The sequence below is a fragment of the Leptosomus discolor genome, chromosome 21, assembly GCF_034619465.1.
Source record: "Leptosomus discolor isolate bLepDis1 chromosome 21, bLepDis1.hap2, whole genome shotgun sequence".
NCBI classification, from domain to species: Eukaryota; Metazoa; Chordata; class Aves; order Leptosomiformes; family Leptosomidae; genus Leptosomus; species Leptosomus discolor.
In genome coordinates, this window is record NC_141411.1 from 3048562 (window position 1) to 3073962 (window position 25401).

At 50.6% G+C, this 25401-nt stretch overlaps 1 protein-coding gene across 1 annotated transcript; it reads right to left on the reverse strand.

Moving 5' to 3' along the window:
- Positions 1–6206: 6206 nt before the first annotated feature.
- Positions 6207–21856, reverse strand: CNTN2 (contactin 2). Its single transcript, XM_009948620.2, has 22 exons — positions 21802–21856; positions 17106–17250; positions 16648–16823; positions 16222–16317; positions 15737–15946; positions 15044–15143; positions 14601–14776; positions 13773–13909; positions 13113–13242; positions 12072–12222; positions 11665–11792; positions 11121–11296; positions 10861–10981; positions 10421–10579; positions 10128–10277; positions 9331–9401; positions 8903–9137; positions 8345–8460; positions 7783–7969; positions 7300–7412; positions 7043–7211; positions 6207–6316 (listed from the first exon to the last, which is right to left on the reverse strand). Exons 1-22 carry the CDS (start codon positions 21854–21856, stop codon positions 6207–6209), a joined length of 3111 nt encoding a protein of 1036 aa, XP_009946922.1.
- Between the last annotated feature and the right edge of the window lie 3545 nt (positions 21857–25401).

Genomic DNA, 25401 nt, shown 5'->3' on the forward strand with positions numbered 1-25401 from the left:
GAGGAAGAGTGGCTGCTCCCCTCCCTCCGTCCTTCTGTCCTTAGGGGCTCAGAGAGGGGTTTGGGAGCACATCCTGCTGCAACCAGTGCCTGAGCGCCCCCCTCTTCGTGCACCCCCTGGTCAAACATGGTGTTTCTTTTAGGGACTGCGTGAAAGTGAACGCATCCAGGATGGGCCGAGGGAGAGGGATTGGGTGAAGCTCCCCACGACCCGGTGCTGCTGAGCCCAGTTTCTCGTCTGTCCACTCTCCAGCACGGCCGCTCCTGGCTTCAGCTTCACTCTGGTGGAGACCCTCAGGCCCGTCCCACTTCAAGTTGCTCTAGCTGGTCTCTTGACATCCTTCCCAAAGGTAGAAGGAAGCTGGTAGATTATGTAGTTATTTATTTTTTAAGACCAGAAGGAATGACTGTGATGAATTAGTCTGACATAACGTAGATGAGGTGATTTCATACAGTCCTTCCTGCAATGAAGGAAATTATTTTCTATAATGTAAGTGAACCTTTGCAAGCCTGCTAGCTTGTGGCTGATCTAGTGGATATGTTTCCTGGAAGAGTTCCAGTCTTGGTTTAAAGGCTTGTGATTGATGATGAAGCTTTTTGGCAAGCTATTCCAGCGATCAGTTACCCTTTTTGCTAATAACGTGCATGAAACTTTTGATGTTGAATTTTCTAGCATTATTTCTTAGCCATTGGAATAGCAGCCAGAGGGAGCACATTACATCAACATCTCTAACGAGACCCTCAATTCCTTGCTCCACGGACAGTCTCTCCTCTCTTGGTTACTTACGCTGTCATGGGATAGAATTTGAGTTCACTATATCTTAATTGACTTAACTTTTGCTGAGGGGTCCAGCTGCGTGCGGGTGGGGTCTCGTTGGGCTCCTTGTTTGTATTCGTACGCTCCGTTCGCGGTCAGGAAAAACAGTCCTGGGCCAGGGGGACTCCTGAGCAAGCAAGGTACTGATTGCATTTAAAGCTGGACAGAAGTACTCCAGACTCCAGTAGTTGACTAAAGTCTTTGAAGATCTTTATTTATGAACTGCGTGCTACTGTAGCCAATAAATAACCATAATTACAGTAAGTACAGTATGCTTACAATGTTTGTCATTTGGTTTTCTTAAAAAAATAGCGTACAACAAAGTTACTGAGAAGAAAACTGCCCTGTTTGTGTGTAGTGAAGCTGGATTAAAATATTCACAGCAGAGGGTTTCTGTGGACAGGGGATAGCTTTGCAGGTTTGGAGCAGATGGGATTTAGACCCCCCCCAGGCATCAGCTGAGTGTGGTGCCTGTGTTATCCAACCGATTCCTTGGGCAAAGATAGGAGTGTCTGCCATTCAGGGCGCACTGCTTCATCTGTCCTGCTGCAAGTATGAGCTGTTCCTGATTCAAAGTCATGCAGCTGAGTGCTGAATTTAGCCCAGGCAACCTAAAACCAGAAGCACAATCTTCCGCCTGCAAGTTCAATAGGTAGAAGGTGGTTGTATGTTAAATATGAATAAATCAGAACCGTAAAGCTCCTGTCGTTTGGGAGTCTCAAGACATTTCGCCCTTGTTGTATACCCCTTACAGCACCCTTGTCAGGTTGGTTTTTACTACTGATGAGTAAGACGGACCCTGTGGAATTAGATAACTTTCCTTAGCGAGCCATTACAGTGCTGAGAACAAAAACCACGGCACTGACTCATCCTTGTAGGTTAATCTCTAAAGCAAATGCTCGGAGCAATTAAATATAGGGGATTCTTAATGAGACAGGAAATTGATTTGCAACTTATTGCGATAGTGTAAAGCCAGAAAACTCCGGTAAGATGTTGAACTCTAAGTTCTCTCCCCCGGCTCTGAACACCTTTCCTTTTAACCCCTGCGCTGCAATTTAGGAAGCTCTAACTGGCTTTACAGTAGGCTTCTTCCACATCTTTTTCTCCTGTTGGTGGCTCTGGCTGGGCTTTATGTGTAGGTTTTTTTATAGCCTGGATAAAGTTTAACTGGGTACAGATGCTGCATTTGCACATGCAAATCCTTTTCTGTGGGTCACCTAACCCTCCAATAAATCAAGTGGCAGGACAGACTGCCTAGGACAAGGCAGTCTTTGTCTTAACGTGGCTTGTGTCTATGTACAAAACCTGAGCTGTCTTACCTGGAGCGGGGTCTGGGACCACCTGGGCCTACGCTTGGCCTTTCTCATCTACCAGTGCTGCAAGTCAAAAATCTTTTCTGTCCTCCTCCCTTCCCAACATGCCCTGTCCTTCACCCGAGCTGTTTCCCTGTGCTTACTGTGGTGTTTCATAACATGCCACTATCTTTTCTGCTCTGCAGCTTTGGAGTATCAACAAATTCCCCCAGAATTTCAAAAAAAATCTGTAAGGGAGAGACTGCCTCTTTACCAGGTGCATTTTTCAGAGTTTCTGTATGCCAGTGCTCAGGGACCGTGGACATCAGCTGAGCTGAGTGAGGTAAGCACTAGGTAGCAGAGACAGCCCAGGTACAAGGACAGACTTGCCACCAAGGACTCGGGCAGTGACTGATCAGCCTGTGCTGCCGCGGGTTCGCTGCCTCAGGGCGGTAGATTGAGTCAGCTCTGACCTCCCAGGTGAGCTGCAGGCACACCTTGGGCAGCAGTGTGACGGCACAGAGACCTTCAAACTGAAAAGGATTTGCAAAGACACAGTGACCTGCTTGTGCCTCGCTTTCAGGAAGGGGAACTGAGGCGGCGAGTGGTGAAATAATTGCTTGGAGCTGTAGAGGGAGTCAGTGCCAGGGCTGGGATTAGAGCAAGTGATTGTAAGGCTGTTGTGGTTATCACTGGGTCATACCTCTTTGCTTCTGTGTGTAATCCTTAAAATGCTGCAAAAGCTCAGCAGTGGTTTGGTTTAAAATGCATACTGATGAAAGTGTATGTACTGATGATTTACCTTCTCGAAAAAGAGGCGTAGCTTGGATTCGGATTGAAGACACTTTCAAGGGGATCTGCTTGTCATTTGAAGGGTTTCGAAAATACTATCCCATCAGTTTTACACATTATATTCATCTCATTTGCAATGCAGAGCAGTGCAAACTGGAACATTTGATATCCAACTCATGTAGTTTTTCACTTCTTATATAAAACGTGCATGTGATCTAGTTTGACAAAGAAATGTATGGAAAAAAAATGTATTAACCTTCCCAGGGAAATGTTGCGGGTGGCTGCTATTTAAAAACCAGTGTCATTGCAGCATTTAATACTGTTTTCACCACGCTATAAAGCATCTTGCTTTCCAACACTGTAAAGTTCGATAAAACACACAGAGCCACAGGGGTTGCCAGACACCTTTGGAAGCATCTGTTGAGACCAAGTTTCTGCACGAGACATTGCATAGCCCGCGTGGTCAGACCTAGGCTGATGCTGAACCTCAGCCCTTGAATTTCGCAGGAGTGCCTTGCTTTGCTTGCCTGGGAGAGTTCACCCAACGTGTGGTCCATCAAAGCACGTTCTTTGGCCCTGGAGGTGTCTGGTGTGCACCTCTTGAAGGGAATTAGCCGTGTCCGTGGGCGTGGAGGCGTAGCAGCCCCTCGGGGGAGCAGGCGTTTCGGCTGCCCTGGATGGGACTGGCGGTGCCCGACGGGGCAAACACACCGGCCTCACGCAGAGTCTGAAACCAGTGAACCTCCTGAACTGCGCCTGGGCTGGGCGCTGGAGCAGCTCCCCCCGCTCAGCGATTCCTCCGGAGGACTGCAGCGGAATTCTTCCGTAGGAGGGAGTTCTGTTCTGGTCCCCCCTGCAGAGCGCCGGCTACTCGACAGGATCGGACCCGGGGTGCCTCCAGCGTCTGCATCTCTGCTCGGTGATGGCGCTTAGGGCGCGTCATTTAACCTCGCTGCTTTTGTTTGCTGCTCTCCTGAATCGGGCCCGTGCTTCTGCAGGGCTGCAGTGGGCATCATCCAGCAGGGCTCTGAAGCCCCGCAGGTCCGGGTAGTTTATTCCTGCTAATTATTGTCGTTGTGGCTACCGCTAGTTCTGCGTATCGATCGGGTAACTGTTGCCCAAGCCCTAATTTCCTTTGCTTTTGAGCTAACACTGAATTCCTAATTTTCCTTTCATCCAGTCTTCTGTGAGCCCAGCAAGATGGAGGCGATAACAAAAATGCTGAATTAACAACATAAAATATTTTGCCAAACAAAGCTTCCAAACATCAATAAAAATATTTAAAAATCTTCCAAGAACATAAATCATACAAAAATATAATTTATATTTAGCTGTTGTCCTTCTTTCAGAAGTGTTTCAGCCTGCTTGAGGGACCAAGGGGGTTATTCGCGGAGAGCTGCAGAGGGACCTGGGGGAAGCTCAGGCCAGGCTCTGGGGGTGATGGTTCCCTGCCTTTGCTGCCTGCCTCAGTCTGCTGTGTATCAGTGGGAGCTGTTGTCGTCTTTTTTCCCCTCTATCCCAGGTGTTATTTCTAGTGGAAACAGTGAGGTACCCTTTCTTTTTGCTCCAGCTGTGCTCTAAATGTTTAGATTCTTTCATTAAGTTGATTTTTCTTAAAACATCTCTCATTTGCTAGACAGATAGGAGCCCTTCTTCCTCAGCCTGGAACCTTGCTGTTTGATCCACGCGGTATGAACTCACCAGCACGTTTACCTTCTTGCAGCCAGGGTGGGCCAGATGCTAAAAAAAATTGGGATGGGTATGGATATATGCAGTAGGGGTAATAGGGATTTAGGCACGTTATGTCTCAAGTGCTCACTAAGGCCTAGGCCGTGGTAGTTTTGGAATGATGAGCAAGGGCGAGCAATTGTCATCTAGTGTAGAAACTGCACGGCGGTCCCTTGCCATCACACAGTCCTGCAGACGTGGCCCTTTGTCAGGTCGTTCTGGCACTGAGATCGCTCAGGCCAGCAGCCTGGGCCGCTGGGAAGGAGGACGGTACAGGCAGGTAAAGGGCCCTAAAAGCACACCTGGGATCGAACCAGCGAGCAAGATCCATCAGCTTCTTGTCAACTTGGGTCAGTTGCTTTATCAGGAGACAGAGGTTTTAATACACAACATCGGTTCCCAACGGTTTTAGTTAAAATGTTGGTGCACCTCGCCATCCCTGTCCATCTTTGCGGTGTCAGCCCTCCCGTTTACAGTAGCTGCATGAGCCTTGGGCCTGAGAACCAGACGGACTTACTAGCTGATCTCAGTCTTGCAGTCCCAAGTTGAGACTGGCATTTTGGCTGGACGGAACTGTTTGTGTAGGGAGATGAATCTGACCAAGTCCAGATTTTCCTTGCTGCCCCAATGATGACTTCCTTGAGTCTCCAGTTCTTGGTTAAACTATGTCATACTCCTTTTTCTTCCTCATTTAAGGCCCTCTCTCTATTGAAACTGGATATGTTGACACCTCCATTATCAGGCAGAACTGCCTCTCTGAATTATCAGATGCTAGAAAAGTATCTCCTTTTCGCTTACCCCTTTATCCTCCCCAAACAAACAGGAAAGAAGCAAACAGTATAACAAAAACACCCCAAAAGCACGTGGGATATGGATAACATTGAACGTTGCACCTCACAGCGTAGCAGTTGACACAAACAGTAGGCTGGGGTTGCAAGTTAAAACACCAGTGTCATTAAAAAAAGCTTTTCACAATCTAAACTCTGTGTTCACCCATCTTCAGGATGGGGCAGAGATCAATCTCTCTTGTGGCTTTATCTCCTTGGGCTGGTTGCTGCGGAATTTGGCTCATATTATTGGGGGGTGGGCGGGGAATAATGCTGTCCCATAATTCGTTAGGAGATGGCTATGACTGGGATTGGGATGGAACATGCTGATCACTGTGAAATCCTCAGTCCCCGTCCTCCCCTTTACCCCCTCAAAATTCACTGTACCTATTTAAAAAAAAAAAAAAAAAAAAAAAAAAAAGTCAAGTTTAGCAGTCTGGTTATTTTAGTACATGGCTTCATAAGGCAGAAAACCTACTGGATACAGTGTGCGGGGCAGTTGGCTGTCGGAATTCATGTAGAATTCTTCTTCGTTTTATTTGTTTCTTTAAAAAAATTGTAATCAGTTAAAGACCCATGTCTTGTATGAAAGCTTATATTCTTCCAAAACAACAACAAAAAAGGCTGTTTCTTTCTTCCTCCCTTGAAATGTTGTCAAATCCTTTCTCCGTCGTGCCCCTGCTGTGGTACAAAGTTCCCCACTGGCTTGGGAGGAAGCGTGTCCGGGAGTCCTCTGCTGCGCCGGCCATCGTCAGAGCTCCAGGTAGCTGATCAGGGCCACCATTACTAGAGAGTTAGTTGTGATAATGACAGCATGTGGCACTGGCCTCGTCACAGAGTCTTCCACCATCATACTTGTCCCTGAAAGAAAGGGAACAGGGAAGGAGCAACTGTCTTGTTGCGCAGACACGAGTGGATGTCTTCAGGAAAGAGTTGGGAGGGTTGGTAAAATGTTAGTTCTGGGGTTCTGTGTGCTCGTATGGTGATTGTCACTGATGAACCTCTCAGGAAAACCTGTATTTGAAACCAGAATTTGGAGGTGGGCCCTGAGTACTTACCCCCTGAGTCAAGGGAGCCCGCTGGAGTTGGGGTCGGGGCCTCACAGAGTCAGGATTTCACTCCTAGTGAATGTAAGTTGGGCTTGTGTGGGGCCTCGAGGGCTTTAGCTGCAAATAATAGAGCTGGGCTCAGACTAGACTGAAAGGTTGCTCAGGGTCTGGGGAGAGGTTATCTGATGGAGGGCTGGAGAGGAACATGTCAGGAGTTCCTTTGAATGAACAGCACAAGGGAGCCAAAGACCAATTCCAGAGTCTCAACCTAAAACTCTGGGGTAGGAGGGTCCCCCATGTTCCTGGAAGGGAAAGTGAGCTTTTAAAACATAATAGCATTTATTGTTATGGTGCTGTGCTGTGGGCAGGTAGGAGAGGAGGTACAACATTACTTATTGAAGAGCAGTGGTAGGAAATGACAGGCAAGTAGTCCTGCAGATTAACTCCTCTCTCTGAGCTCGTTTTCTAGAGGTCTGTGAAGCACCCTGTAAATGAGTGTTTGTGCATGGAGAGCGTAGAGTCAGAGGAGCATACGTACCACTGTTTCGGAGGATGTGAACTTCTGCTGGGATTCCATCTCCCCCGGGGCCTGTCACCCTGATCTGTACAAAGGCGTGAGTGAAGTCTTCAGGGACGGGGATGTCAATCCGGCTCTTGCTGGCCAGGTATAGTGTGGGAGCAGAGTGGGAATCCTGCCTGTAAAGCATCTGTTAGAAGAGGCAAGGTTGAGTTTTTGTTCACTGTGGTTTCCCTAGGGCCACCTGTAAGAGAAGGCCAGCTACACGCTGCCTGTACCTTGTATCCCGTGACTGCGGACTCATCTGCCTTCGCCACCACTGGGTCCCACTTGATGCTGACTGTAGACCCAGAAAAAGTCCAGGAGATGTTGCCAGGTGGCCTCTTTGGTGCTGTGAGATACAAAACAAGACAGAGATTCAGTAAGTCAGAGACCGATGAGACGGTTTTGATGGTTACAACCGTCTCCTTCCTGCGACTCTATGACTAGTCAACATAGCTGATAGCACCACTATGGTTGGTTTCATGGGAATTATCCCAGCAAACATTACTCTGAGCATAGATCTTCTCAGATAAGTGATACACAGACCACAAGACCGACCCGAGGAAATTCAGGGAACTGTTTGATGGACTACTTAAAATGGTGGTAGAGCACCAAGATAAAAAAGCTGATCAGTTAGCTGATCCTTGGGGATCCTCGGGAGGAAACAGCCACCCCAGGGAGCACAATGTGCAAAATGGAGGTGGCCAGGGCTCACTCACGTGGTTTTGTTGTCGTGACGTTGGTAGAGGGACTGGGGGGGCCAGTTCCAGCCCGGTTGTAAGCTCTGACTGACACGTGGTATTTCGTGTTGGGGTTTAGGCCTGTTACGTGAGCCGATGTGACCAGCCCCGCTGTTCTCACTCTGTCAGCTGCCTCCTCTTTATCACCATCCTTCCAGTACCGGATCTGAATAGGAAAGGTTATGATGGGTTTAGTAAGGATAGAGGCATCTGCAAACACCAGATGTATTTGGTCCATCCACGGCCAGCGCTGGAGACCCTTTGGTATTTGTTTCTGTGCATTTTGCTTAGTATGTGGCCGGGAAGAAGGTTACAGCCTGTGTGGAAAGGCAAGCAGAAAAAAAAAAAAGGATGTTTCTCTCTTACTAATCTCTTGTGAGCAGTAGAACTGGCCCCATTAGAGCCTTGTGTTGTCCCTTAATGATTCTCTGTCTTTGGAGACAAAATGCTGTTTCCTTTCACCTCGCTTAACCTGGGGGAGTTTTGCTGGGCTTCTCTGCTCTCAATGTCAGTGTCTCACATTCCCATGGCAGGCTCGTACCTCATAGCCCAAAAGCACTCCAGTCATGTCTCCCTGCTCAACGGGCTCCCAGGACACATCCATTTCTGAGGACAGAACAGCCTTGGCCATAACTCTGAAAGGAGCCACTTTCGGTTCTGAAAAAGACAACAAAAGGGAATAAAATCCTTTTCCTAGCTCTGGGCAGCGTAATCACCGTACTGAAATGCAGCGCTCTCCTGCGGCACCACCACCGTGCAGCCAGACGGCTGGTATTATGTGTGCAGAGCAAAGCAAGAGGAAGGGATTTAGGGACTTAGTAGGACAAGCAGGGCCACGGCTGTGTGCTGGGAGGATCTGTGTCTGCTCTGAAGCTCTGGGTGTACAGTCACGGCTGGGCTTAGGGAAACCTCGGTCTGTGTATTTGAAGTAGAAGATAACTGTTATGCTGAAATCACTGTCAGCTGTTCTTTGAGGAAAAGAAACCTCTGCTATTGTTGAGCTCGCAGGCAGACACGGCTCTGCAGGGAGCCGGTTGAGGACACGTCGGTGGGTTGGACAAAGCACAGTGAATTCAGAGCCTCTGCAGTCCCTCTTTACCTTCTTCTGCAGAGTACACGATGGCAGTGAGGCTCTCCGGTCCCTCGCCTTTCCTGTTGTACGCTTTGATCTTCACTTCGAAGGGGGTGTAGGGACCGATGCTCTCGTTGCGGTAGACGTAGTGCAGCGATTCTGCGTGCGGCACCCTCGCCGTCAGCCACCCCTGGGTGCCCTTCTTGCGAAACGACACGAGGTAGCCAAAGCCGTCTCCGTTCTGATAGTCCCGCAGCGTTGGCTGTGAGAGGAGGGGGAAAGAGAGAGGAGCCTTGGTCTCTTCAAACGATCAAGGCTTTGGACTAAGCACAGTGTTTGGCTCAACCCCGTATCCAAATTGTAATTGCAGCACTGATTTCCCAAAAGAAACGGCACGTGCTCCTCCCCTTGGCCCTCTCCCAACGTCCACGGCTGGTGCCGTGCTGCTGACTTACCGTCCAGTTGATGATCAGCTCATTGGGAGCCCCTCCGCCTCCGCTGAGCCCAGATGGTGCCACAGTCGGTGCTGTCGGGTCCCCAAACAAAAGCAGACAGCGCAGGTTGGGTTAAGGAAACGATCGTGATGAAGATGAGCGCAGACACCGCGCAGTCTGGGAGCAGCCAGGCTTTGCCAGCTCGTGCGAGCTGGTCTCTTACGTTTTCAGCCGTATTTCAGATGTTTGTGAAAATCGGGTCTGGAATACTGGCTAGTGCCTGACGAGCTTATTTGGAGGCAGCGTGTCTCAGAGGGGACAAGAATCAAGCTCAAGAGCAGGGATTTGGAGGGGAGTTTTTATTAGACAGGAGTTAATATGCATTTGGTACATTGCGAGCAGTTCTCCTGCTGTTCTTACATCCCTTCTGCTTGCGTGTTCAAGCAGCAGAAGATAGAATGAACATTCACAGCCATTTGCTTGGCAATTTGCCTTGTCTTTGCAGGGTTGTGCTCTCTGATATAACAGGGCTCTTTCCCCTTCTTAAGGTACAGGGTTTGAAGCTAGGATTTATAATGGTTTAATGTATTGTGTCTAATGCTGGTGAAGTTAGCTGCCAGCTCTGGTTCTGCTTTGTCTTTGCCGTGTAAATGGGCACAAAGGCAGAAAATTTTGTGATGGCTTCACCTCTAGGAGCACTCAAGGAGATGACTAATTGTTTGGGCCCAAGGCATGCTACAAACCAGCCTTCCCCCTGCAGCACGTAGGGACAGGTACCTCCGATTCCCCTTTCTGCCTCTGAGCGTCTCTGCACGTACCTGCTTCTTTCGTACGGATTTTGCTGGAGGGTAAACTTGGCTCCCCAGTTCCAAGAATGTTGCTCGCTAAGACCCGAAACTCATAATCCATCCAAGGAATGAGGTTCACCACCTGGGCTGTCTCTGCGTTGCCTTCAATATTTACAGGATCTATATAATCCAATAACATGAGAGGAGAACAAATAGAGCGAGTGGCAGCCGGTGTACGAGCACGGAGCAAGAACTTGTCAGCGAGCTTGGTGTCCCACAGCCAGCACAGGCCGTGCCACCTCTGCTGCCATCAAGACACTTACTGGTACGCGTTTGCTTCCATTTGCTGGAGAGGAGGGTCCGTGCCTCGATGATGTACCTGGCGATAGGGCTGTGGTTGTCAAAGCCGCGACTCCAGCTTAGCTGGACGGTGGTGTCGCTGATGTCTCTCACCACCACACCCCCGGGGGGACCTGGAGGTCCTGGGATGGTGGGAGACAGACGAGCATGTTACTAGGATGAAAGATCTGGAGGCTTATTGCTCTTTGTTTTGTGCCAGTTAAAATCAGGCCTTTCTTTTCTGGAAGCTAGGAAGCCTCAACTCCCAATTTTGGCCTTCAGAAAAGCGCATGGGCCTGTCCCATCCAGTTCAAATATGAGATGGTGAGGTGGTCACAAGGGAAGAGCGAGCTGATCCCTTGCAAGGATCATGCCATTACATCGGGCTTGTAAGGAGCAGGGGACCTTAGGACAGAGACATTACCTCTGACAGTCAGCGTGGCTGACTCCGAAGCACTGTCCACGACTGTCTGGGCTGTACATGTGTACCGCCCCGAGTGCTTTAGCTGGGTGTTGGAGATGCTGAGGTCCCCAATAGTTTCCTTCTGCGTGGGGAAAGAGAAGAGACAGCGGGGAGAGCATTTGAACGTGCCCAGTCACGATCCAGCGTTCAACATGCGAACAAAGAGGCTGTCACTAGCTTTCTGTCCTTTTCCGTGGTACGTAGCTGCCCTTTCTACTCACCACGCTGGCTCGCCGGTAGTGCCCCTCAGACTTGTCAAAGTCAATGGGGAAATCATCTAGTGACCAGGTGAAGGTTAAGTCCATGGTTGGATCGTGGGATGCGTGGCATTGTAGAGTGAGGTTTTCCCCCACGTTGATATCAGCACTAGATGGTGCCAGTGTGATTTTGGTGGCATCTGCAGAGAAAGGGTAGGGAGGGCTGTTAGCTGCAAATGTCCGTCTACCAGATGTATATCAAGGCTGCAAATCCAAAGCAACCAACGCTTTCCAACTTGTCATCCCTCTCGAACAGCTGTATTTTTACAGGGGGAAGATGAGGGAACTACCATGGTTAAAAAATGGAAGTGCTTTTCTGAAGGACCAGTTGTTGCTAGATGTGATTTGGTGGGTCAGGCAGAAGGTTTGCTGCTATATAGGCTGAAATGTCTGATTCCCTGAGTACTGTATTGCTTTTGGGGAGCATAAGGAGAGAAGAAATACCACATCACGGCATTCTTAGATGTTTTTTGCTCGATTAACCCCAAAACAAGGCAAACAGCTCTACCTCGAACAGAGAGGATTCCAGTGCTGTTGGCTTTGCCCATGAAATTCTCAGCAAAGCAGGTATACTTTCCCTCATCAGATTTGCTGATATTCTGGAGGATCAGGGTGCCGTCTGTGGTAATAGTCACCCTGGAAAGGAAGAAGAATCATACAAGAGCAAAGTTAAAATGTCTGATCGCTCTGTACACCTGACAATTTCCAGCACTTGCTGATTTTAGAGAAGTTGGTGATAAAGACAGGACGGCAAGATGTTATGTAGGGGTTTTCTAAAGAAGAAAATAGAGGAAAACAAAGTGCTTATGTTCGTGGAAGTAGCAGCACACTTGGGTCGTCAAGTCCAGTCTTCTGGCAAGAAAAAAAACGTCATTTTAGCTATGGTTTCTAGGCAGAAGCTGACTGTGCTGCTACCTGCTACTGTTGATCAGAAGTTCAGTCCCTTTGGTCCAGAGCACAGTGGCTTTTGGTGCTGCTCTTGGTTGGCACGGGATGATGACCTTCCCACTTCGGGCTGCAGGTATCAGTCGCTTCACTGGGTTTAGTCTAAAATCTGGTGCTAAGGCTACAGGGGAAAAAAAGAGGATTAAGCAATGATTAGAAACCCTGCTATGTGAGCATTTTAACTGCCACGTAACTAGGTATTGATTTGTTGTTAGATGACTTGGTAACAGAAGCATGGCAATATCTGGTGAGCGAGATGAAGGAGTGATTCCTCTGCTGCCGGGCGGTTTCTAACGCCTGCCGAGGCAAGTGTTATGTGACACGTGTTGTACTTAGCGATGGTGATGTGGCCCTAACAAGTGCAAGGTCTTTGAGAGACACAAGAACAGCTGCTTTTGAAAATGTAGAGGATATTCTCTTTGATATCCTGACCAAAGTCACCAATGCAGACATCCAGCTTGCCTAAAACTCCTCCTGGAATTCCAGGGATAGAATTGGCTTTTATCTGTTGCCCTCGTGCATTGCAGCGTGTTAACGTTGACCAGTTGATGCTTAGACCCTTTACATTATCTCTGGCATCTACTGACCACGAGGAGATAAGCTTTCAGATTAAGGTGGAACAAGTTTGGCACCAGTCCAGTTCCAGTCACCATCCGTCAAAGCCGGCTGAATGGATACTGAACTCTTTTCTTTGACCTCTTTCCTCCAAAAAAGAGGAAAGCTGGGTAGTGGAAGGGAGCTTGTAGCGCTGCTGCTGGCTGTCCTGTACACTTTCTGTAGCTAAACAGATGTCCTTGTTCTCTTTCAGCATTACTGAATTTACACAAGATTTAAATTTTAAAGAGTTGTAGAGTGTCTTGTTGAACCAGCAACTATATTTCAATGGTGAGTGAAGCAGTATTTTGTCTGCTCTTATCTTACTCTGAGATCGCAAGCATAGGATATTAGGAAGAGATCTAAAATTCTTCAGTGTCCCATTGAAACCCAGAGCACTGGGAAGTGAGAAATTACCTTGCACTGTTAATTCAGCACTTGCATATACTGTGCCATGCTTGTTCTCAGCCACACACTGATACATGCCAGAGTCCTCCAGGACTAGCTTGGAAAATCTCAGCTCTCCACCGCTCACTTCGATGCGGTTCTGTGCAAACAAGAGGATGAACCCATTAGGTGAGAAAAACAAAAATGGAACTCAAGCCTCGTGTGTTCAGGGTTGAGTTTCATTACAGACTCGTGTGCCAGTTGGAAGCCAGCCTGGTTTTCCATGAGAGAAAACGCAGGACGTTTGTTTTTTTTTTTTCCATCTGTCCAGTCACTACCCCACATCACTGTTTGCTGAGACTTCTGAGTGCCTGAGCAGCAACGTGCAGGTCACAGAGACAGATACAAGGTGCTATTTATCCGCCTTGATAACTGGCTATGAGTTCCTGGAGCTGCATGAAGCAATGGCTGGGATGGCAGTGACGGGAGAAGGAACTTGCTGTCGGTCAGGGCTGTGGCATTGCTTTGCAGCCTCATGGGGGCACATGGAAGAGGGATGCGGGGTGATAAAACGGGGTGGAGATGCATTTGCAGCGAGGCAGTAGAGGGTCTTAAGTCTGGAGGAGCAGGTTCAGTGCTGCAAGTTCTGGTGTGCACTGGCTGAGCTGCTCTCGCCGGCGCCGGTGGTACCTGGGAGGTCAGCGGCTGCCCGTCCCGAAGCCAGCGGACCGTGGGCCTGGGTTTGCCGGCAGCCGCGCAGCTCCAGCGCAGGTCGGACCCGATGTCGGCCTCCGTGTCTGTGATCACCTTCAGCCACTCCGGCTGAGCTGCAAAGGAGCAAGAGAGGTGGCAGAGCCAAGAAGATCAGATGAGAGGTTTGCGGTGCCAGGCAGGCAGAAGGATGCTCATTGTGTCATCTCTGCTGGCAGATTTATTTATCACAGCGTGTTTCGCCGTAGTAACAGCCTTTGCCTTTTGTGCAGCGATGCGAGGCTGAGCCCTCGGTGGGTCTGGCTGCAGCTGTGCATGTGCGCTGCACAAAATTATGGCAGAGTCCAGATCTGAGGAAGAACATTGTGGTTTCTCTTCTCTAAGAGTAAATGCAGTCATTCCTGAACTTCAGGAAAGGCTGGATTCAGACTAGGAGAACCAGGTTAAGTTTTGTAACCTGACTAGATCCGATTAATAGCTCCAAGCATTAACCCAGGCTTGGAGAGGATCTTGGTTGAGAGCTGAGTTTGGGTTTTAGCACTGTGCTCCCTTCTCTGGTTACCTCATTTTTGCTAGAATTATTTTACAGCAAGTTAGGAAGTCTCTTTCTACTTGCCATAGCCTAAACTTATCCACCGAGGAAAGACATCGGTGATCTCTGCAGGGCTTTGTTAGGGCTTTGCAATAGGTTTAATTAGAGCTGATACGGGGCAGGATCAGAAGGGGGTGGTTTCGTTCCCAAAGGCTCAGTCCATTGCCTGGGGCATCTCGCTGTGCTCTGGGAAGGCGTGTGTTTAATTGCGTTACCTTGAATGATGATGCGGCCCTGGTAGGTGTCTCTCCCTTTGATGTTTTCAGCCTCGCACTCGTAAGTGCCTTCATCCTCAAAGCCGACATCCTGGATCTGCAGGAGGGGCTCGCTGCCGATCCACTTGGAGGACTGTGAGCCGTCCAGCTTCCTCCACTTTATCCGAGGAACAGGGCTATGTAAAAGTAAATCTGGTGAAGGCCAGCTCTCAGGTGCCCCGTGCTGCGTTACAACTGGTGTAACTCCATCCCCATTTAGCCACCCAGGTCCCATCCCAGCGGGGCCTTGGCCAGCAGGACAGATGGCTTCAGCCAGGTCCTCCCTATTCCCCCTTCATCTCTGGTCTGCAGCAGACCCATTGAAGAGAGGGGTTGTGGAAGCTGCAGGTTCTGCAATACCCCCACCCCGTCCTGAGCCGGAGCGATACAGACGCTGCACTCACTTTCCAAAGGCAAAACACTCCAAAGTCACCATCTGCCCAGCCAGAGCGTAGGTGTCTGCAGGAAACCTGGCTTTTATGCTGGGTGCGTACTGCCTGGCATCTGTTAAAAGGAAAACACCATTGAGGAGTTCTGGATGACTTTTAAACGGCACGCGTGAGATCTTAAAGGGCAGAGGTACCTGCAGGGTTACGCTGCTTTCCAAAACCTTTGTGTGTTTGGGTAAGGCAGCAGAGGCTAAGTTTCATTTTCATTTTAAAACAGCTCTTACTACAGTCTTTAAAAATCTCTTTACAACATCTCAGGGCTATTTTTCCGTAATTTCCTACCTGCTTAACTCCCTTTGCCCTGCCCAAGAAGTATCTTTAGCTGCACCTCTGCAAGGTCACCAAAGGCAGAGGAGTTTCAGGGGTATGTGGGCCTGCACAGGCTGCACCTTGTGCTGTGTCTCTTTTACAAACAAACAGAGAAACCCCGCTGAGGGGGTTTGTAGCTGCACAGCCAGTGAAGCGAGGAGAGAGGGCTGCTTCCCCCAGGTTCCAGGCAATTAATGTTTTTATAAGCTTTTAAGTTCCCCTGAGAGGCTGGTGGCTGATTTGCGCACCACTGGTGTCCTGCGGAGCTCGAGTGCTTTGCGGTTGCTTGTTAATTCTGCATTTTGCCCAGGCCCCTGATGATAATCCAAGAGCACTGACCCTCTGCGGCGAGGCTGAGCCGGGAGAACTTGCTGAAAACACTCTTGGTGATGAAGTCGATGTGGCTGGTGGCAAAGCATGAGTAGTTCCCCAGGTCAGAAGCCTCTGTCTTGGCAATGTAAAGGTTTCCTGTGGTCTGAGAGACAAAACGCCTTCCATCGGCTGGGATGAAGTTGGGAAACTCATTCAGGAGCCATCGATAGGATAAGCCTGTTGGGAAAAGAAAAAGGAACAAACTGTACAAGTTGCCTGTGTCCTCTCGGGTGGGACTAAACCCAGCAGGCTGTCTTAGACCAGTCTAAGCTGAAATTGGTCCTTGGATGATACTTGTTTTCTCCACGTGCTAAGTCCTACCTCTGTTTTGTTGCTTTACAGAGTCTGAATTAAACAATTTGCTTCCCTAAAATTCCCAAGAGTGATTCACACGTCTTGCTTTGTTGCACCTCTCCACCCGGCACCAGCGGTGCTGAAAGGCAAACCCTTACCTGGGTAGTGGGGAGGAGGGCTGCAGGCAAACATCACTCCCCAGCCTTCGGTAATCTTCACGGGGTCTCGCTCTTCTGCGGAGAATTCCTGCAAAACTAAACATGCAAAGTGAAACCTGTCCGTGGACAGAAAAAAAAAAAAAGCAGCTGGAGGAATTGCTGTATTTTATCTTCCCCCTCCACAGGCTGGTCTTTTCAGTGGTTGTGCAGAGATGCAGAAATGTGACTGACTTTCTCTGTGGTGCATTAACTTTCTGCCGCGCCTCTGTGTTAATGGAAAGCGCCAGGGGGTTTCGCCAGGTGATGATGTGGGTGCCACGCGCAGGAGAGCTTCTCCCCAACCTTTATTAATACGAGCAGGGGGGCTCAGTTTACCCCCAGCATAACCGTGGCTGCGTTTCATTTACCTTTTGGAGACAAACTTACAGCCAAAGCGGAGGGAGGCTTCCCTGCTGACCACCGTGCCCCTGGAGTTAGATGCCACGCACTGGTAGGAGCCGGCATCCTTGGCTTTCACTGGGTTGCTTATCACTAGGTCGCCTGCAACCAGCCTGTAACGGGAATCTGGCTCCATCTTTATCTCTGTGCCGTTCATCTTCCACCTGCCAAGAGCACGTGTAAAGAGCGAGAGGGGTAAATACTCATTGTGACATTCGTGGTGCCTCGTGGGAGGCTGTGCTTGCTTGGTTTTCCTGCTGTGGGGTGTTGGGATTTGAGTCAGATGGAGATCTGGTCTGTGACCTGGGAGGGATGGCACAGCACGTGTGGGTGAGGAGGCTGATTCCCACGTTAGTGATTTTCTTTATGTAAAGCTAAGAACAGAAAGGAAAATTCTTGATGGTTGTGTCCCAGTCCTGGTAAGGAGACCCAGCAGATGAGCTCACCTGTAGGTCGCGGGAGGGCTGGCTCTTGCTCGGCAAGCCAGCGTGACTTTCTCTTCTGCTGAGCCTTCAGGGAAGAGGGTGTGGACAGGCTGCTCCTCAAACACTGGCCCGTAGTTCCTTGTGCTGCTCTGTGCTTGGCACCAAACTGCAAGAGAGGGAAAACCTGCTCAGCTCAATTTAGCTTTTTCTAAAAATTCTCCTTTTTAGTTTTGTAGGGTGTCCCTGGCAGCGTCAGAACTGCATCTAGAACAAAAGGAGGAGCAAGATGAAAATCACAACCCGTCTGTCACCGCAGCCCAGCCCCAACCGTGGCTTTGGGCAAATAAATGTGCGTTTCCCACTGAGCACCATCTCTGCCGTGCCAGAGGGACCAGGCGTACTTAGACATGCGGATGAAGGAGTACTGACGCACGCCTCTTGGAAAACCATGCACAGATGAGACTGGAGCTGGGAGCCCCTGGATGCCCTCCTTATCCCTGGCAGCGAGGACGTGCTGGTTCTTCCTCTGTCTGTACAAACTTCGGCTGGCTGGTTCCTCCGGAGTCGCCTCCTAGACACGAGAGAGGAGAACCTGGGTCTTCGCAGCTGTGCCACTGTCTCCTCGCACCCGCCTGGCAGATCTGCAGCATCATCAGCTCTTGAGGACTCCAACATCATCAGCTCTTGAGGACTCCAACATCATCAGCTCTTGAGGACTTGCTGGTGTGCAAGCCAATGCTGCAGGTATCAGAGCTGCTCTTCAACTGCTGGGATGAGCTCGAAGCCTCCTTCGTAGTGTTTAGGCACCAGTTTGCTTCTGATCTTGCTGCGACAAGCGTGGCTCAGGCTTGGGCACAAGAGGAACGTGAGAACCTGCCTGCTGTGTCTGGGCCACCCTTTGGTGTGGCGATGATGTTTCACTGGAAGGTGCCAGCTGTCCGCAGCGAGTGACCCTCTGTCTCCGATCAATGGCAAATGCCAGCAGACCCCCTTCCCCACAGGCTTCAGGGAAGTGGCACAGCACATAAGTAAGAAAAAAGCAGGAGCTGCCTGGAAATCTCTCTCACCACGGAAGCAGCTAGTGGGATAACCATCGCCAGCGAGTCTGTTCTCTCCCTGGCACCCTGAGAAGTGACTGTCCCTTAGCAGGGATGGAGCCACCTCAAGGCAGTGTGCTCCCAGCACAGTCCCCCTCTGCCTCTGCAGTGATAAGCTCAGAGATGCTTAGCTAGCCCCAGGATCCTTCCATGCTTTGTAATTGAATTAATAACTGCCTTAAAACTGCCATGCCAACCAGCAATCTGGTTCCTTCCCTACAGTACACAGCATGGTCACTGCCTAAATTGACTCCAGTAAGTGTGATGTTTTATGCAAGAGTAACTTCCAGCAGGGAATGGCCAGCTCAGCTCTCCCGGGCTCGGGGGAAGCAGCCCTTTACCTGTAGCTCCTGGGGTTCGTCTCATGTTCCGGCTGCTCTTGCCTGTGGAGATGAGGGTGAGATGGGAGAGGGGCTCCGCTAATTGGCTCAGTGGGTTCGGAGCAGCTGTCGGCTGCTCCTCGAGTCCGAGCCTCAGCCAATTACCCAGGCCCTCGGCTCCGGGGATGCGCTGCTGCAGGGGAGCCGCGCGAGGCAGGAGCCTGACGGCCCCTGCTGTCGCCCAGGGAGAGGGGCTGCAGCCTGCGCCTGGTACTTTGGAAGGAGGGAAAAGCAGCGTTTTGAGGGCTGTATTCCCTCCGAATCAGCGAAGGTGCCATTTTCCCTCTAGAACAGTTATAGTCACCAAGGAGGAGCTTGTGTCAGCTGGAAATCTTCTCTCAGTGGGGTCAGCAATGGCTGTGCTGAGCAAGTCTCGGCTGGAAATAACTCTGCTGACCAGCAGGTAAAATAATAATGAGTTAATGGAGAATTAATAAGCAAGTAGTGTATTAATTGTGTTCCGATAGATGTAGTGAATGGATTAAGGTTTAACAGCTTTGTGTTTTGAGATTAATAGGTAGCATATGGTAAATAACTTCTATTTATTTAACAAATGAAATATATATTATTAACACTCACATGCATGCCTTTTCTTATGGGATGCTCTTTCCCAATCAAGCCAAATTACGCTAATCAGCCCTCCTGATTCCACCCAGACTCTGCACCCCGCTGCTATCCGCTGCTGTCCCTTTTTCTCTGCCAAGGTTATGGGCTACAACTGTCAGGCATCGATTTTCTCAGATGTCATCAATGCCAGCAGTTTGGGTGAGGTTTATCTACGGTTCCAAGGTGTCTGGTTGGTGTTGGGGGTGAAATGCCTGGATCTCACTCACTAAGCAAAACAACAGTTAGATTGAAGAAATAATTAATCGGTTACAAGGTGGGGATATGGTTAGAACTAAGAACTGAGAGCAAAGCAGAGTGGTAAATCTCAGCACCTCTGAGACTGATCATCTCTGCTACTTCTGTTGCCCCAGAACTCTCATTTTTAATGTTACCGAAACAGGGACCTTCCTTGGGCTCTGTCATTTGGGTAGCGGGGAGAAGACAAACGCAAAATAAAGGTCTTCAAGCCTGCAAGCCAAATTTGCAAGGAGCAGTGACCTGCTCAGAGCTGGTCATGCCTTATTCAGCCCCACTCTCTGTGTTAGAATCCAGCTGGGAGAGAAGAAATGGTGGTAATACGCTGCTCTGCCTCCCTAGAACAATATTCGTTATTAGGAAGAATAAATACTGACACCAAAATAAATAGGAATAGGTGAAAGTGGAACATCTGAAAAATTAAGGTTTGGAAAAACGGTTGCAGAAGGTTTCACATAGTGCTCCAAGAGTGTCTTGTGCTACTATTTGGGAGAGAAAAATACCATCTCATGAAGTACACCACCAAGGACACAGCAGTCGCTGTGCATATAAAAAAATCCCAAACTTTATACCAGATATTGCTGGACTAGAGACAAAACTGAAACCTTCTCTCCTTTGCCACTGCAGTGAGCAGGGAGGTGACTGCCAGCGCCTCCCTTGTGCCACGGCGCTGGCCCATTTCAGGGTGGTTTTGCATTATTTGTAATATTTGAAATATGCTGGAAGTCAGACCTGGAAAGCCCAAGCGTCCAGGAGGCTGAACGCTTTCCCTTTGTGCTGGGCCTCGCGCTGGCTTTGGAGACCAGGAAATGATAAATGTCTCAGCTGAACGTTTTCCAAGATGTATTCCAGTTTAGGAGGACATCAGCAGCAATCCTTTAATGGAGCACAGGCAGCATAGCCGTAGCTCCGGAGCACTGACCACAGCCTGAAGCCTTGGCACATGAGGGAGCTGGGCGATTAATTGGTTTTATAGGAAATCTGAACACACACATGTGCACAAAGTCAAAGTGGTTCTTTTTAAAGAGCAGCTCTCTGAGGAACGGAGTTATTTTTACCGAGAAGCTTGCTGAGGAACAAAGGGACAGTGCTTTGGCCAGCCTTAGATTTCAAGATTTTCCGTGGCCTTTACTGGATGAAGAAAGGCCAGAGAGATTTTTAGACTTTCCTGACAGCCTTGTTCATTAGAGAGTCGTCTCTGTGCGCTTCATAACCTTTAAACCTGGAGGTATTGCTGGGAAGTCGTCCTTTCGGTGATACAGAGGGGTGACGTTGCCAACCCAGCTTCCCAGGGCTGGAGCTGACAGCCCAGACCTGGAGGCTTTGGGTCTTCACCCACACTGGAGTGTTTCCCTGAGCCTCATCTAGAGCGGGCATTGTTTTGTCCTTGGTCCCTCGCTCATGTTCCCACTGAGGATGTTCCTCTGTCCCAGCTGGCTCCTGAGATCCATTGCATCATCAGCCAAAGGTCAAGAGAAAATAACCCTCCCAGGCTTTGCAGTGAGTCATTTTTTTGTGGGCTCAGCTTGAATGGGGAGCAAGTTGCGTGAACTCAGCTGGTTAATGGCAGAGCCCAACTCCATCTTGCTGCCTCTGCCAGATTTGGGTCAGACCAATTTCCAAACAGGCTAATTGCCTCCCAATCTAGGGCAGCCACCCCCTTCCCTCTGCCTCCTCGGGGATCCAGAGAACATTAAAAGGTAATTACATATTTATAAGGATAGGCAAGCAGTCTCTGCCTGGGATGATGAATTAGCTTGAAGACATTATCTAATTCTCAGTTGTCTGAAATGAAATGTCTCCCTGCTGAAAAGGGACCTTCAGAGCGTAGCCCGAGACTCCCTGAGATCCAGAAATGGTCCCCGATGAATGGGGGGTTCTGTGCAGTCAGGGTATGGCCAGAAAGGCATCCCTAGAAAAACTGGGAGGCAAAGTGGCTTCACCGTGAGCGAATCCTGCTGGCAGGAGGAAATTCCTCCTCGTGCCGAGGCCAGGACAAGCCTGGGCAGCACGGGCTGCAGAAGGGCACTGGTCCTGCCAAGGCTTTGCCTGCGGATCTGCATCTCCTGCCTTTCACCTAAATTTGAGTTTAGAAAGGGGGAGACTTGCGTGTCAGCCCTTCCTGTGCTCTTCCCTGAGCGGTACGGTGCAAAGGGAAGGTTGGCGTCGCACAGACGTGTCCCCTGGCGACAGAAACCACCCGAGAGAGCTGGGCTTCAGCATCGCTGCAGCCGCAGAGCACGGGGAGGTGCGTCCCGGGCGAACAACGCCGCACGTAGGTGGCACGTCCCTGGCCACGTCCCGCTTGGCACCTCCAACAGCCCCCCTTGGCTCTCCCATGGAAACCTCCCGCCCAGAGAGGCGAGGGGCTGCTCTTACCCAGAAAGGTGGCGACGGCGAGGGTTGTGCCCCCAAATCCGGCGGTGCCTCCCATCCTGCGCCTCCGGCCGGGTTATGGCCTCCGCAGCTGAGCCTCTCCGGGTGAGCGGGGACAGCAGCCCTGCGAGAGACAGAGAGAGGAGTTATCTGCAGCGTTTCTGTGGCTCCGCTCGAGGGTCTGGCACCCAGCTGCGCGTCCCCGCTGGCCACGGGCCCGGGGTGGGAGTCATTCGGGAGCAAACACCCAGCTGCCCAGCGAGGAATACACAGGGGCTTGAAGGAGCCCTTTTTCTCTCTGACATGGCAGATCTGGTTGGGAAATTGTTCCTCCTCACTTACTCTCTGCTATTCTTCCTCCCTCCTCCAAAAATAATGCTTCCTTCCTCGCATTTTTTATTAGAAAACGCAAAGCCAGAAGCACACAGGATATTGGGGAGGGGGGGGAGGAGGAAGAAATGATTTGTTCTTGTTCTCTTGTGAAAAAGGCATCTGTAATTGAAACTCTTCAGGCAGGAAGCGACTGCTCTCGGGTGCTGTGCCAGCCCCAAGTCGCTTGTTCTGGAGAGGCTGAGGGGACCCAGCTCGTCACGGTGTGCTTGCACCCCGGCTTGCAGAGCCTCCGTGCAGCGAGCTCACGCTCGCAGGGCTGCGTGGAAAGCGAGCGGCACAAAGCGGCCACCCGGGGCTGGGCCTTTTCCTGCTTTTCTTCCGAGTTGAACGCATTGGAATGGTTCATCGAGGGAGACCGGAGCACCCAGGCATTTCCTGATGCTGTGAGACACGTTAGTAGGTGGAGCAGTGATTTCCAGTCCCCTCTGCAGACTCCTGTCTTCCAAGATCTCTCAAAAAGAGAAAAAAACCCAAACGCTGAGCTGTTTGTGCAGACCCTGCTCCCTGCGCTCTCCTGGCTAAACCCACCGTGGGACCAGCTTCAGCACTTGCACCTTTTCCCTTCTAGCTCTGGCGGGGTGGTTTTTTCCCTCTTGGAGGGATGGAATAATGCATCGAGGAGCCCCACAGCCCGGCAGAGCCTCACGTTCCCCCTGTGCCCTCCCAAACGCGCACCCCAGCGAGCTGCTGCTGAAGGCGCTGCCAAGAGCCGGGCTGCATCGTGGGCTGCGAGTGCTGCTTATCCCCCTGCTCCAGCTGGTGCCACTTCCACTCCTCTCCCTGCCCATCTGTCTGCCTGAGCAGGCAGTGCTGCTCCTAAGCTCCTCCGAGCAGGGATTAGCTTGCTGGCCCCTGGGGTGCAGCCCCCCCCCGTGCGTTGCTGCTTTAAAAAACGCCAGCGCCCCGCTCATTAAGAGCGGCTCATTAAGAGCAGCAGCCCCTGAGATGCACCTGAGCAAACAGCGATAGTCCCGCGTTCGCTTCACGTCCTGCCTGCGGGGACCCCGGCTGGGTGGAGAAGCCACCTGGCCTTTTGGTGTCCTCGACCGAAAGAGAAGGTTTTTTGCTATCAACACTGGAAAGGGAGGACGCCCCATCCCAAATCCTCCTTGATTTTTATCTTGCTTGGGTCAGAGGGCTGCATCTCAGCCCGGGCAGAGCCCAGCCTGCCTGCCCTTGGCTAGCTCGTGCCCTGGCTCAGTGTTTTTTCAATGACAAGCCCCTCGATACGGCTGGTGCTTCACCGTACTGCGTGGCCGGGGAAGGAGGGACCCCTGCCCTAAAGAGATGGCAGCGCCCGGCGGGAGAGGCCTGAGCAGACAGGCGGTTTGGGGACAAAGTGGAGAAGGGCGTGAGACGCATTTACATGAAAGCCGCTCCACGCCGTTTGTTCCAGCAGCCCTGAAGTGAGCCAGTCACATGAAATCACTTGATGTCAACGAGAATCATGCCCCAAACGGTGTCCTGAACCCACGGCCTTTCAGCTTAACACTGCCTCATTGTTCCCCTGCCTTCACCCTCTGCCTGCTTCTCTCTCATGTGTCTTGCGCTCACGTCGTAAGCACTTTGGGACAAGGACCAGCTTTTTGCTCGCCCTGCTTCGCGGGCAGCGCTGCGATGTGGGCTTGCAGGCGACGCCAGCGCCGCGCTAATTAATACGTTGACTTTTCCAAGTCTCTGCCGTTTGGTTTCTTCACCAGCGTGTTCCAATGCCCAGGGTTTGTGAAAGGCAGCGAGCATCAAGCTGTTCCTACACCCGGCAGCAGCAAATTAAAGTGAGAGAGTCTGGCTCCATCGCTGCCAGCCCCGTTTTCTGAGGCTGAGTCCTCTCCCTGCACCCCAGGAGCTGCCCGTGAAGGCACTGCCTGGCTGCAGCTTTGCTCTCTTCTGTCCATTTTTCTTCTCGCTTTTAAAACAAATAGGAAAGAGTGTGGGAAAGTTGGATTTTGTTATTTTTAACAAGGAGCAGGCAGCGTGAGGAGGTTGGGGGGCGCAGTGTTGGCCATCTGCCCTCCTGGTGGGGGGCTGGAGGCTCCTCCAGGCTGTTCCTGCCCCTCTGCCACCTTTCTGGTTGTGTCAGCACTTTACGCTTTCTGCTGTATGAAATAGAGGGGCTGCGTTTGAGCGAGAGCAAATCGCATCCCGCCTCTCCTGGGTGCTTTTGCCTAAACAAGCAGTGGTCCCCAGGGCTGAGCCGAGATCTGGTCAGGAGGGAGAGGAGGGTGAGCTGCGATGCCCTTCTGTGGGAATACTTCTACCAGCGTCCCCCTTTGGCTTCCTTCCCTGCGGCCAAGCTAAGCTGGTCTCTTGTAAAAATTAAGTTGATTTGAATTACTTAATTAGTTGTCGATTCATTATTTATGATGCAAACTACAGCTTTGATCCCCAGTTCTCCTGCTGGCTTCAGCTCTGCAGCTTCCCTCTTTCCACCCCAACCTCCCCATCTGCTCTGATCCCTCATGTTCACGTCATTTTCTTGTCTCACTTCCTCGTGTCCATCCCTCCGTTTCTCCAGAATAACCCTCACGCACACACACATGTATTTGCCCCCGAAACACTCGGGGCCCTTTCCAGAGGCGAGATGTGCGGTGCTGCTGCTCTGTGGGCTGTGGTGGGCTATGGGGAGGCTCTTGCCGAGGGGGCACAGGCAGATGATGATGGTTTTCCCTTTTAAATCCATCCTCGGCCCGGCCCATGCTCTAACTCCTTTGTGAGAACTTAGGAACGCGACAGCCAGCAAGAGCTCCAGGTACAGTCCACATCAAAGGGAGACCTAAGAGAGTACCAGAGCAATTTCTACAGGTGCTGACGCTGTCTTTGTTTGCAATTAGAGACTGGATGAAATCATCCTCTCAGATACTGTTTTCTGTGCTCCTGATTGTCTTATCGCTTAAGTGCCGTGATCAAATTGTGCCCCAAGGGTCTGACGCTGCGAGATTGCACCTGGGGCTGCGCTGGGACCCTGGGGGCGTCTTAAAGCCACGACCCCGAGCTGTGGATCCTGCATCTGACTCTGAACTTCTCCAAAGCATGGGCGTGCGCTTTGCATCTGATATTTAGACCTGTTCTCCATCCTTAATTAGAAGAGGGACCGCGGGGACTTGTTCTTTCCCCTCTTCATAGGGTATTTTGACAGTTACTCAAGAGCCTTCTGTTGTACTGAAAGGGGATCTGTCATCCCTGCTAATGGATGCTGTCATTAATACTTCC

What these genes read in the sequence shown, in the direction of transcription:
- CNTN2 (XM_009948620.2), bottom strand. Translation starts at nt 21,856, where the DNA reads ATGGGAGGCACCGCCGGATTTGGGGGCACAACCCTCGCCGTCGCCACC. An exon ending in AGCCCTCCCGCGACCTACAG is followed by an intron (nt 16,824 to 17,105) that starts GTGAGCTCATCT and finishes TGCTCTTGGCAG; the next exon opens with GTGGAAGATGAACGGCACAG. An exon ending in TCACATCCTCCGAAACAGTG is followed by an intron (nt 6,317 to 7,042) that starts GTACGTATGCTC and finishes CCTTTCTTTCAG; the next exon opens with GGACAAGTATGATGGTGGAA.